The sequence below is a fragment of the Papilio machaon genome, chromosome 10 (assembly GCF_912999745.1).
Source record: "Papilio machaon chromosome 10, ilPapMach1.1, whole genome shotgun sequence".
NCBI lineage: Eukaryota > Metazoa > Arthropoda > Insecta > Lepidoptera > Papilionidae > Papilio > Papilio machaon.
In genome coordinates, this window is record NC_059995.1 from 2,713,524 (window position 1) to 2,726,657 (window position 13,134).

The window sequence follows — 13,134 nt, forward strand, 5'->3', positions numbered from 1 at the left end:
ATAAAGTTCAAAATGTTAGTGCTATTCTGATGTAACATTAAGCTAAAGCTAACAAAATGCTACCCAAAAAACATCATTCCATGCGGACAAAGTCTATTTTTAACAATTCCAATATATTTCTTACAAATAAAAATCGACAAACAATTTTTGATACACAACACTAGTTCGAAATGTAAAATGAAAACCAAGTATGGACTACAATGAGGGCGAAGGAGATAGCAATATCTGAGTTACTGCTCGAACGTCGCGACGGAATGGCGGCGACCCGAAAAGCGTGGAGGCTGTACGGCGCAGGCTATACACATACAATATAGTAAGTACCTAGTGGGTCTACTTCTTACTATTGGGTAACCAAGAGTTAATATAATTGAACTACCTAAGGTTTTTATAGATAGTGGTACAAAATTTATGTATCAGTTCCAACATTATAATAAAATAAAATAAAGCTTTCATCTTAATATCAGAAGAATTTACCTGTTAAATTTTGAGAGATTCCAAGCGATGTGTTTTAGCGCCATCTTTTTTACCAAATATGCAAATAGAACTTCCTACTTCCTTTTATATATATAGGTTTGATTGTAAGGGTCGGTAAAAGATGGCATGTAAATGAATTCTTAATAAGCAATTAATAAAAACATATATTTTTCAAACTGTAAAATGGGTTCTTTTTACTATAATTCAGACCGTCACTCTTCAATAAATATTTAAATAGACATTAAGATTTTTTCTAATTAAACATTATTATTTAAATATACAATATTATTACCAAAAAATAAAATTATAACTGTAGCTGTCATAAAATGAAATGTATTTCTGTCAAAATTTCAACGTGATGAATTTAGTTTTTAAAAAGTAACACACCATAAAACAAAATGCTTTAAGTTACCAGATTTTTAGGGGTTTAAGGAGTAATGCAGAATAGGCCCGAAAAAACATAGTGTAAAAAAATCGATAACATCTTTAAAAAAATCCAAGAAAAATGGATTCAAATAGAAGGAACCGTAGAAAGAAATGTCGATTTGGTGTAACTACAGAACTAAATGGACTGGAAACGAGTCACACGAGCAATTCAAGTTACCTGGGCCATATCTGCACTTACTTGATACTGTCGAGCCTGATTGTAATAGTTTTCTTGCTTATGGAGTACAACTGCACCACTTGTAAGGCGAAATGTGACTTAAACTGTATCAGTAAGAACGTCGAGAATATATCTGTAAGTTGGTAATTACTATACGACTAATTCAAAGTGTATCTTTGAACCAAAACATCGTATTAGTTGGTGTATTATACTGTCCAATAGTTAGGGTAGGCCACATGTCTGCGAATTACATTCTCACGTTACCCTGTTAACTCTCAACCCAAGGCTTATAGGAGCTTTTCGCTCAGAGCGCTCGCAGGCCTAAAACTGGCACCGACAATGCTACTTATTGCAAGACTTTTGACTATCACATCCAGTCTTGGTGAATAAGAGTCTTCCATTACTTAGCTTAAGAATTACAACAGGTACATGTTGTTTCTATTTGTTCTCCTAATCATTACGAGTTAAAAATCCAAGGTAGAAGAAATTACATTATGTTTCCGAGGTCTTTTATAGTAAAAACGATGGCTTGAACGATCTGCATGTGCATAAAGAGGTTCGTGCATAGAAAAACCTAGTTCAAAGACATATAAATAATGTAATAGAAAGTTAAACATTGAAAACTAATTTTGCAGAGTCACTTAAGTTTCATGAAAGACAACTATAAAAAATTGGAAAATCAAGTATTAAAATTGTCCCGTGAGTTCCCCAAATTTGAAGGGCAATTAGAAGTATTGGAAACTCTTGCTAACACTCTCGATGCTACCGAAAATGGCTGGGATCCGAAAACACAAGAGCCTTTGCCATATGTCGGTGTATCACTTGAGTATTCGAGAAAAACATTCCGAGGATTGAATAAAAGTACACAAAATCCGTATGCAATGGACGTCAACGTAGGTTAAAATAAACGGTGGATAACAAAAAAAAAATCTTCTCCTAATTTTTAACTGGTGTCCTTGGGTAATTTTATAACAAATCATTTAATAATACACTAGGGAAGGACAACTTTTGTGTAATAGTCATAAAAAAAAAACAGCAGAATACAAGTAAAGCATAGAAACGTAGCATGCCCTAGCACCTAAAACAGTCGAAGAATAAATAATATCCAATCCAGAGCACACACATGCTTGGCGGACAAAAAGAAACATAATGGCCTATCTTTTCGTCAGTAAATGACTGTATACTCTAAGGTTTAGTACCTTCATTAAAGTATAACAGATTACAACCCTCTTTGTTTTTTTTCCAACGCGTATTGATAATTCATACAGCATAGTAGCTCGATAGTCGATTTATCGCTCCTACGCGATACCTTTGGGAATATTCGAACGTGAATTAGGTTCAGCTTGAACTCTGATCAAATATTTACTCTAACAAGAAGAATATTTTACAGCATTGTAACGTATCGAATACACATATTAAATGGGTCGAAGATAAAAAAATGGCTCTGAATCGAATGACATGAGAACCGCATGTCGGTTATTATATATTTATTTTCATACTTATTACATAGTCAAGAAAAATATTATAGCCTCATCTACAGACGGACTCTTTCTTATTGCAGTCTATTAAATACTACTGTTAAAAAGGGGAAAGATTTTATTGTTTATTTGCATTGAATTGGTTCCGAAACTACTGAAACGATTTGAAAAATCCTCTTACTGTAGGGAAGCTACACTATCCCTGGGTGACACAGGTCTTGTTTATTGCTATTTTTGTAAATTCCGCGTCGACGAAGTTGCGGGAAATTGCTACTAAAAATAAAGCGCATGTAGTTTTGGATTTCAAGACTCACGAATTTAAAAAAATTATAGGTTTTATTTGATAATAAATCAAACAGTTTGCAAATCGTTTATTGAACTTTACCATCATTGATGTCTTTTAAGTGAAACAAAACTAAGTAAAAACTAATCTAAACAATTTAATGGTTGAATTAGTAGGTTCCTGCTTACTGTATTTCTTAAACAATGAACTATGCCATGTGAACATAATCGTGGGTTTTCACTGCCGAAACAAAAATATAGTGTTTTCTCTTATGCAATGTAAAGGACCGCGATGAAAAAATATTTTTGTATAGGTGTTTCGGCAAAGGAAACACTTAATGTTGGTTGAGGATTTGGTTAATAGTTATACGGGGCCAAGTTTTTCATTACGCAAGATCGGTAAATTCTTTTCTCCAAATTCACTGGTATATGTGGCCATGTTGTTTATTGAATTTAGTTCATGTAATTCTTGGTTGACTTTATTATATTCTGAGCTGATATGGCTGATTGTATCCTGAAAGGTAATATTTTAAATTGTATTTATCGGTATTAAAATACATAATCCTATGATTTCTTTTGTAATGGCGGAAGACAAAATTCTGACAATAAAAGTTAATTTATAAAGTCCTTGTTAAGACTGTCTTTATAAATGTGTGTATATATTATAGGATAGAGCCGACGATTACTTTGATTATAACAGATAGTCAAGAATTATACCCACCAAAGAAATTAACGATCTAGCAGTAACCGAGCGACAATGAGTCCACGTTCATTTCGAAATCTCACTTCTTACAAATATCTTACTAATATTATAAATGCGAATGTTTATATAGATGGATAGATATTTCTTAGAAGGTATTTCAAAAACGGCTAAACGGATCTTGGTGAACTTTGGCACAGATGTAGAACATTGTTTGGAAGAACACATCGACTACTTATTAAGTTTTTTTTAATGCCGCGCGGGCGGAGTCGCTGGTGGCAGTTAGTTATTGCATACAAGTAAAAAAAATCAAGTAGATACACTAGATAGACTTTTAAAGCTTTTACTTTTGTAAGTTTATGAGGAGTGGGCATTGGTCACTTGAATAACTATCAAAAATATTACAAGATTCGAATATAATGGCTGCTCGTAATTTTGCATGGGACAGTACGCCTGCGAAGGCATGCGCTCGCAGCTAACCACGAGCCCCCATGAAGTTAAAATTTTAAGATACTTGAGTTACTTTGAATTAATTTATAGTACCTTTAATATGTGTAAGCTTGAATTGATTTCGCTGAGTTCAGATCTCAAGACGAAGTACTCCCACACATTGACAGTGAGGTGTGTGGCTATCACTACAGCGGCTATGAATAATCCTGCTTCAATGCACATTGTTGTTACAGACTTTTTCAGAGGCATCTTTATCGGACTGATTAATTTTGATACTTTTTTCTGGTATATTGAAGTTGGTGCTGAGACATTTTTTGATTTTTTTTTATGAAATACCTCTGACATGTTTGGCACTTTTATTCATTTTACAAATTTTTGTTATTGTCAAACTGTTACGTTGTCAAGTCAATTTAAATTAATGACAGTATTGAAAGTATATTATAGACCGACAAAGTTTTCTGACCCGGTGGCCATAAGTCAAACTAAATTATGATAGTTCACTAGCGCCCCCCTGACAGTGTCAAAAAAGTATCACAAGGTCCTTTTCGTACTGTAACTGTCATTTAATAATTTTTTGAAATGCCATTTTTTTTTACTTAAGTAGGTTTTATAATTTTCTGACAGAAGTAACCGCGTAACCTTAACAGTGGTAGATCCCGCAACAACAATATTTTTTGGGTGCACGCACGTTTGGTCGGGTCGACCGGTGAATTACCACGACCACACAGAAGACAGGCGTGAAGTGGAAGCAATTCCGCGTTTTGTCTGATGAGTGTGGTACCGGAGGCCTAATTTTATCTTTCCCTTCCCACCCTTTTCTTATTAGGAAAGGATGGGAAGGGGAAGTGGATTTTGCGGAAAAAGGGACGCATAGGAAAGATAAATATCCACTTTCTGTGCGTTCCCTTCTCCGTTGATTAAAGGTAGGCAACGCATCTGCATTTGCGTATGTCTATGGGCAACGGTCGCTTCGCTATTTCGGCCAATCCAGGTGGCCGTTTGCTCGTTTGCCACCTTATGATATAAAAAAAGAAAACCGCGATAGCTGCGTCTCTCATTATATATTTATATCCTTGTTTGACTATAGACATAAATATTTAAAGAGTTCAGTGAATTATATGCTCAAGTTCCGTATTTCTTTTTCTCTTAAATATTTAGTAACAATTTTTATTACAAAAATACTTATTTGCTGATCGAGTGACTGGTTGCATGAAGTTTGGTTTAAGAGTAAATTTCCACTGCCGACAAACTTATTATAATCCCCTTATTAACTAATATGTGTTTAGAAATGTGTTATAGCAGTAGAAAAAACACGATTACATTTATGTTTGAGGTAAAAAAAAAACGCACATAGCAATAAATGTAACTATTTAATCTTCTTAGTTATGATTTAACTATGAAATTCTGGTTAGATGAACAATACAATTCGAAAAGTTCTTTATTGATGGAATTGGAACGCTGTGTTCGTACCCATTTTTTAGTTTTTCTTTTTATATTCTAGACGCTGAAAATACCAGAAAATTAAAATTCAATGGATGTCTTCGCTATCTTATTTCGATCGAGGGAGCTAATAAGTTAAAAAGGTTCCTTTTTCAGATCAAAGATAATTTCAAATTAACTTAACATGCTTATATTCAATGCTGTTAAAAGTAACGAAACAGATTAAGAAAAATAGAGAAAGTCGCCTAAGTTATCTGTAGGGTTTCCACTGCATTTGAACAAATATCTGTCCATATCTGTCTTACTAGTTGAAAAACTTAAGTATTCTTCGAGTCAATCATTTGGAGGCTGAAGTCAGCTGCGCGCTGCGTAGTTCATCTTCCCCGTATACCTTTTCTTCCCACCGCCACACAGAATATTGTGCTTTACGAAACGACTCGTGCGATGTTCCAAGCCCCCAAGATATTTGAGCTTCTTAATAACTCTTTTGTTATTCGAGTGTTTGGTAGTGGGTACTAATGATAAACATATTAATAGAACTTACTGGAAGTTTTGGTTCCGGGATGCATTTAATTGACCGAAGTAAGCGTTGTATGATATTTTTCTTTGCCTCCGACTGTACACCTTGTGACTTTAACATACGTTGACAACTTTCGCAATAATGTAAGTTGTTTTTCTGATAAATTAAAGAAATAATTAAGTATGTAAGTAAGTAAGGATATGAAACATTATTTTACTCTCTGCCTATCCCTCAAAAGACAAAGGCAAATAAGGCGACTTAAATCATGTATTCGACCACGAAATGGGAAATTTTGTTATACAATACATACGTCGTCTATTCATTTATTACAATATCTATATATATAAAAGAAAGTCGTGTTAGTTACACTATTTATAACTCAAGAACGGCTGAATCGATTTGACTGAAAATTGGTGGGCAGGTAGCTTAGAACCAGGAAACGGACATAGGATAATTTTTACCCCGTTTTCTATTTTTTATTCCGCGCGGACGGAGTCGCGGGTAAAAGCTAGTTTAAAATAAATACTTACAGTTGTTGTTTCAACATCGTGTCTGGAGTGTTGGAGAAGACTATATTCACCAACTACCTCTTCGTAGTCGGTTTGCGCTTGAGCTACCTCTCTCTATTGAAAAAAATATAACTTCTACATTATTTATGTTAAGTCAAAAAAAAAATATTCGTGACGTCGAAGGCAATAGTAAACTTGATAATTAGAACACAGAATATATATTCACAGATAGTTAAATAAGTAGTTATAGATTTTAAACAATACAATAGAAAACTCGTAGGATGATACGGTTAAGACGTCGATAAAGATTGTGGGATTTCAATGTTTTAAGAAAATTAGTGGACGTCAACTGCTTATTAGTCGTTAGTTCAAATATTTCTTAGTAAAAAGTCTCACCGTGATAGCATTGACAATTTTCCTTAACGATTTCGTCTCCGAGGAATCATGAATAGCTTTTGCAACAAATGGTATAAACAGACTGAGTAGCATCATCACGACTATCATAGTAACTGTATAGTTGTCGATCATAATAGTCAAGCAATCGCTGAGGTAACATTTTATTTGGTCCCATAGTTTCATACTTTTAGATAATTTACGTTTCAATCCAGTTACGTTAAAGCGCGTTCTACTACGAACAGGATAAGCGCCTGCAATAAATTTTATTAAAAAATACTTAATAGTTAAAGGAATGAAATATTATATATATAATTCTATGTATCAAAGCAACAGCGGCAGCAGTAAATTAATCAAGTAATGTCAAGTAATAAAATTCCTCCCAGCTAAGTAAGAGCATACTAAATAGACTAGAATACATGATAAACACTTCAAGTAAGGTCTTTTCTACATTTATCCCCTAGTAATTCGTTTTATCCATAATTTCAATTGCTTCTTTCATAATATTATCTACAATCTTTTCTATCTTAGGCCCACCCTTACTGACCTATGCCTTTACATTCATATCTAAATATCTTTATGTCATAAGAAGTTATTTTATTTATAACTGAGACTTGAACCCTGTTCAATGTTGCCTAATTTATAGTTACGCCTTACGTGTATAACGTCGACCTAGAACTGACTAGTGTAATGTTGACTTTCAAGAATATATTAGAATTTTTCGCAGTCAAAACATCGTAATTTTTAAATTTACTATTCACCGGTGAAAATAGGGCAATGACATCTTTGATTTATATGTCTACTTTTTCTCATTGTCGTATTATTTTCTACATTATTACAATTTTTTCACATTTTTTATGTTTTGACGTCAAAAATTTTTTTGTAAATAGTTGTGTCAAATTTATTTATAGATTAAAAAGTAATAAAAAGTAGATAATGTCACAAAATGGCACAGACTAATTTCAACAATAGCAATTGAAATTAAATTCTCAATCGCGAAATATTTTAGGAAAACAGTATTGTGATCAGTTTAACGAACTTAAGATGAGAAATTGAAACTGCGTATAATATTATTATTAGACTATTCCGTTATATTAACCTTTATGATGAAAGACTGTGAATACCTTGACAAATACTTATATTATCTATTCGTTTTATAACAAAGAGGATCGAGGTATAGAGCTTTGTTTGTATTTTTAAAGGTATCTACTAGCTGTCGCCCGCGACTCTGTCTGCACGAAATTAAACACAAACTTACTAAGTAGCCTATGTGTTCTATCAGACTATGTTCTACATCTGTGTCAAACTTCATCAAGATCCGTTGACTCGTTACTCCGATACCTTAAAACAAACATCCATATATCTAAACATTCGTATTTATAATATTAGATGTAGCCTCCTACGAAATTTTCTGTTTCGTAAAGAAAAGTTTATTAGGTAAAGCTAAGCCCGATCAAGTTCTTACTCAGGGATAGAATAAATAATAAAATAAAACAATCATGAAATAAGATTTTAATAAGTAAGGCCTCGTAAGGAATAAATACTAAATATAAATCGAATATAAATAATATAACTTGGGTAATAGCTTGTCATTGTTAAGCATTTTCTTTGTACTGTTTCACCACTAAACATTTATTTACTTTTGGATTTCTCTCAGATGTGGCAGCTAAAACAAAAATGAAGAAAGTCATCTGTTCAAGTAAAAGCAAAAAAAACAACTGATTGGATTAGACTGAACTAATAAATGTAATAATTTGACTTACTTTAAAACACTCTGGCAAGCCTATTTCTCTTATAAAATCCTCGTCAATATTACTTTCGCTTGTTCCTTGACAACTGTCTTTAGATGCAGTTACTTTTTCTTCTTGTTTTTCTACGATGAGATTAGAGTTAAATTTGATACCATCGTTTGCTATCTTACGTGGCTTATAGTCATTATCTTTCAAAATAGAATGAGTAATTGTCTTATAGGATTCCTGATTTGACAAAATTGCCTCGAAACATGGACAACTTCTAACCTCTGAAACGTTAAGCAATTATTAAATATTCAGCAGCTATTCTATGTGTTACGATTCTCCCAGATAATAGGAGTGCGTGATGATGATGTAATCCCGGCCGATATCGGCCTCGACGACTTCTTCAACTCCGATTTTGACTTTGGTGTGCACGCATGTAGCTTATGTAGCCAAATTGTTTGCAAAAATCCTCGCACATTGCGAACATGATAGCACACCGTTCACATAATTATAGGAGTGCGTAGATGAACAGTGAAATAGTTATATATCACATACTGACTGCAAGCGTCAAGAACGGCAGTTATTTAATTCTCAACTTATTGGAGCATAGTTTCAACCCATGCAGTGGTGTTCCCGGTTATTAAACAATAGATAACTGATAAGTAAATTAATGAATTAAAAAAATTACGTGTTACTGATCCAGATGTTCGGATTTGACATAATGGTTTCAATAAATAAAAGACGGAAACGATGAGCACTGCAAGAGCTGCAAATATTATCAGAAGTGATGTTCGTAAGATATCATTAAGTCGATTAATTACTTCTCCTATAATATATTCTATTTGCTCGTTACTTTCAGTTGTAGACATTTTAAATTTATAATCTTAAACTATACACTATAGTAAATAAACCTGAAAAAAATACTGATTATTTATGGAGTTGAAATTTGTGAATAAAAATTGCGCTACAACTCAAGAATTTTTGGATTTAGTCTATATATTATAGTCTATAAGATTGTAGTAAGCAAATGAAGATCTCAAGTTTATCTTGATTACCGAAGTAGATCCTTAACTATTGCCAAAAATTAAATTGAAAATTTGCGAATAAAGAAATTCAAAATTTGAATACCAGGCAATTCTTTTCACATTTTTAAAGTATTGCGAATATCTTCTGTAAACGAAGACAGGGCGCATATTATGCTTTTGTAAATTTTCACCTAATTTTCTTCCAGCATATTATGTCAAGGCGTTGACGTTTCTAGTATAAAACTTAAATAATTAACCAAAAAGGTTAAATGTTATGCGGGTTTATGATTACTTTTTTAAAGCCTGACCAAATATATAACAACCATGTCATGAGAGCGCCACAATCTTCACTAACATTGCAACACTTTTTGTCTACCTCAATGCATCTTATGTCATTTAAAAATTAAATTCAGTATTTTCAACTTATCCTCTGTTAATTGACTACACACTTTTTCTCCGTAGCTATAAATTTTTTCAGCATACTAACTTACAAACTTAAAAATATTACAAACTTAAAAATTATATCACGATTTCAATAAAATTCTTCGAAAGTCAACAATGCCATTGCCATGGTAACGATTTTTTTGTAATGAAATTGTTGTTACCATTACAAAATATTAGTTCCGTAGGTTTTTCGCTATACTACATGGTGAGGGTTTCTATTGTTCTGGTAAAGCTATTTGCTATGTTATTCATTATTCATTTTATTTTATTGTAATAGATTTTTTTTTCTCTGAGGCGCGTTTTTTCTCTAATTAATTAATATGCTTAGAAAGGTAAAACCTTATCATTTACCATTTGTTAGTTTTCCAAGTCTATTCCGAAATTTATTCTGATTTTCTTCCTGGCAATTTCTTTTAGATCACTGTCATAATAATTAAAAAAAGTATTTCGTGAATGATAAATATAGTTCTTCGTAAATTCGATCTTTAATCATCCTTTTAACTGTAATCTCAATAGATTTAATTAATCGAATCCATTATTGCTAATTGAATGAATATCGAGATGATATTTTGATCGGAATATTTATTAAAAACTAGCTTTTACCCGCGACTCCATCCGCGCGGTATATAAAAAAATGCACACAAGATAAAAAAGTTTCTATGTCCGTCTCCTAGTTCTACGCATCAATTTTCAGCTAAATCAGTTGGATCGATCTTGAGTTATAAATAGTGTAACTAACACGACTTTCTTAGATAATAGATTTAAGATCTGTTGTAGGTCTTAGGTAGGTATTTTTCTATAAAAGTTTTTCCAAATTCCTACGTTAATTATAATTGATGAAATGTGTCCAAAAACAAAAATTATTTAAAAAATACCAAAAAGTTGTTTATCCATTTAATTAAAGAAATTTTATCCAAAAATTTCCAGATTTAAATTTTTGCTCCAATGGATAAAACTTTTATGATTCTAACAATAAATCTTATTGTTTATTACATTAATTACATCAAGCCTAATTACTTGAACATTTAAGCAATATGAAATGATTTAGGATTGGAAAATGAATGAGCAATCTTCATAATCCGTTTTAATTCAATGAATCACAGCCGAATTCATTAAGGTAATTTATTTTTACTTTTTAAATGAAGAATGGTATAAATAATAAATTAAATTAAATAATATTATAATAAATCTGTACAAATTTATAGAATTGGAGTAAAAAGTTGTTATGACCAATTTTTAAAATTTTTGTCTGTCTATGTATTTTTAGAAAAGCTGCGTTTGTTTCGTGTAATTTCGGCTAGAACGATTTTAATGCCTGCGAGCATAATATAAGCTACGTATTTTTTAAATCTTGCAACGACGAAGTCGCGGGCGACCGCTAGTTGAAAACACATTGAATGTTATTAGCAAAATATTAAAAGATAAATATGTTATTTTTGGAATAAATAATAAATAAGGTGACATATTTAACATAACTTATATAATTTTTATCTTAAAAACTAGATGTATAAAAAATCGTTTTGTCCGGCTCGGGTCATTAAGTTCAAGCGTTGGAACTTGTTGGTGGCAGGTCGTGTCAGTGACGCCGTGCTTGAGGGATCGTTCCCAGCTCTTGATAATGATTTATCCATGTACTTTGACGTTAATGACTTTTTATAAATCAGGGAGCATGAAATCCCTTCTCTTGTATTGACAGTCTAAATTAATAGTTATATCAAACTTTAATTAATATTAATTAAAGCGTACCTGATTTATAATTAAAAGTATTTTTTCCATTTCATGCACGTTTCCTTTCTTTGTTCTTTATGTTTTTTACATAATCCAAAAGATATTTTGTACATCCCCGTGCGTTAGTAATGAAATAGTCATCTACTAAAAAAAAAAACGCCTGTAATTTTATAATAGCACTTATTTCAAAATAAAAATCTTAGTTATTAAATAAAACAGTGAAAAATATTTGAGCGTTGACACACGCCAAAGTTTGAGACATTTTTCAGATTTTATATCATTATAAAAGTTTTTTATTTCCCATAGTCAATTTATTTGAATTGAAAGACGAACTTTCTGATTGCTTTGATGAAAACTTTTCATACTCGAAAAAGTTGAATTTTTTCAGCGATAAACAAATTAGGTCAATAAAAGTATGAAATATGATCCACATAACTGTGTTCTAGAATTTATAACCAAGAATAAATGTACAAAGCGAATAAAATGTGAGAAATATTAAAATCATGTATTTAAACAAGTTTTTCTAGGTAGTGTATGCGTATTAATGAAACGGCTGTTGGTTTCCGTCTGTTTTTCTATGACTTGTAAAGTCATGTTGTCATTCCATTTATTGTTTATGAAAAAAAATGTGTGTTTGTACAGGTATTTAGGCAGTTAAAATCCTCAGTAATAATATGATAACAATCAGTTAAGATCGGGTATATTGACGATTCCGTGTTCTAAGTTCCGTTCTAATTTTGATTATTTAGTTTTACAATGTACATTATTTTTACTCAAAGAGGTAACAGATGAATCTAGCTAGGAAACTAAATAAAACTGGGAAATTCCAAGTGAAGTTACTACGTGCTTTTCAAGTCCTTGTTAAGTTTAGGTAAAGTAAGGAAGAAAAGTGTCGCCACTTTACTTGATAGATGGAGGTACTCGGTTAAGGTGACTCGGTGACGGGAGACGGGGACGGCAAAGAGGGATGAATGGCAGACGTGCTTGCCGCGGCTTGCCGACAAATAAATTAGTACGCCATTCCTCACTTTATTAATTTGCTAGTTAATTTTTTCTTTTTAGTTTTTGTAGCGGATTAACTTATTTTAGTCCACCCGACGCCCATGAAATTGTGCAACACTAGAAGAACCGCAAATGCGTTACTGGTCTTTAAGTTAGAAGAAATGTCGCAAAGGCAAAAAACATTTCTTTCAGATATGAGAGGTAATCAATGGTAATATTTGTTCACAATATTACCATGCCTAGTCACCACTAACTTAGGGTAGGCACCGAGCCCCTCAATGGGGACGTATAATTAGCTGATGATGATCATCATCATCATTACCGTGTAGATTATGTTCGAGTTTATAGT

The 13,134-nt window shown here is 32.3% G+C and overlaps 3 protein-coding genes and 1 long non-coding RNA gene across 4 annotated transcripts; 1 reads left to right on the forward strand and 3 right to left on the reverse strand.

Moving 5' to 3' along the window:
- The first annotated feature begins 894 nt into the window (after positions 1–894).
- On the forward strand, positions 895–2,022 carry LOC106717527. The gene is made up of 2 exons (XM_014511399.2): positions 895–1,213; positions 1,714–2,022. The coding sequence occupies exons 1-2, from the start codon at positions 980–982 to the stop codon at positions 1,978–1,980; spliced, it is 501 nt and encodes a 166-aa protein (XP_014366885.2). The 5' UTR covers positions 895–979; the 3' UTR covers positions 1,981–2,022.
- Positions 2,023–3,135: 1,113 nt separating this feature from the next.
- LOC106717529 lies at positions 3,136–4,341 on the reverse strand. Its single transcript, XM_014511400.2, has 2 exons — positions 4,082–4,341; positions 3,136–3,352 (listed from the first exon to the last, which is right to left on the reverse strand). The coding sequence occupies exons 1-2, from the start codon at positions 4,331–4,333 to the stop codon at positions 3,203–3,205; spliced, it is 402 nt and encodes a 133-aa protein (XP_014366886.2). The 5' UTR covers positions 4,334–4,341; the 3' UTR covers positions 3,136–3,202.
- A 1,124-nt stretch (positions 4,342–5,465) lies between these two features.
- LOC123721319 lies at positions 5,466–7,617 on the reverse strand. Its single transcript, XM_045679779.1, has 5 exons — positions 7,612–7,617; positions 6,854–7,104; positions 6,479–6,571; positions 5,973–6,104; positions 5,466–5,492 (listed from the first exon to the last, which is right to left on the reverse strand). Exons 2-5 carry the CDS (start codon positions 7,034–7,036, stop codon positions 5,466–5,468), a joined length of 435 nt encoding a protein of 144 aa, XP_045535735.1. The 5' UTR covers positions 7,037–7,104; positions 7,612–7,617.
- Positions 7,618–8,802: 1,185 nt separating this feature from the next.
- LOC106717530 lies at positions 8,803–9,835 on the reverse strand. Its single transcript, XR_001357342.2, has 3 exons — positions 9,715–9,835; positions 9,275–9,497; positions 8,803–8,870 (listed from the first exon to the last, which is right to left on the reverse strand). It is a non-coding gene; the product is annotated as an uncharacterized LOC106717530 (long non-coding RNA).
- Positions 9,836–13,134: the final 3,299 nt, after the last annotated feature.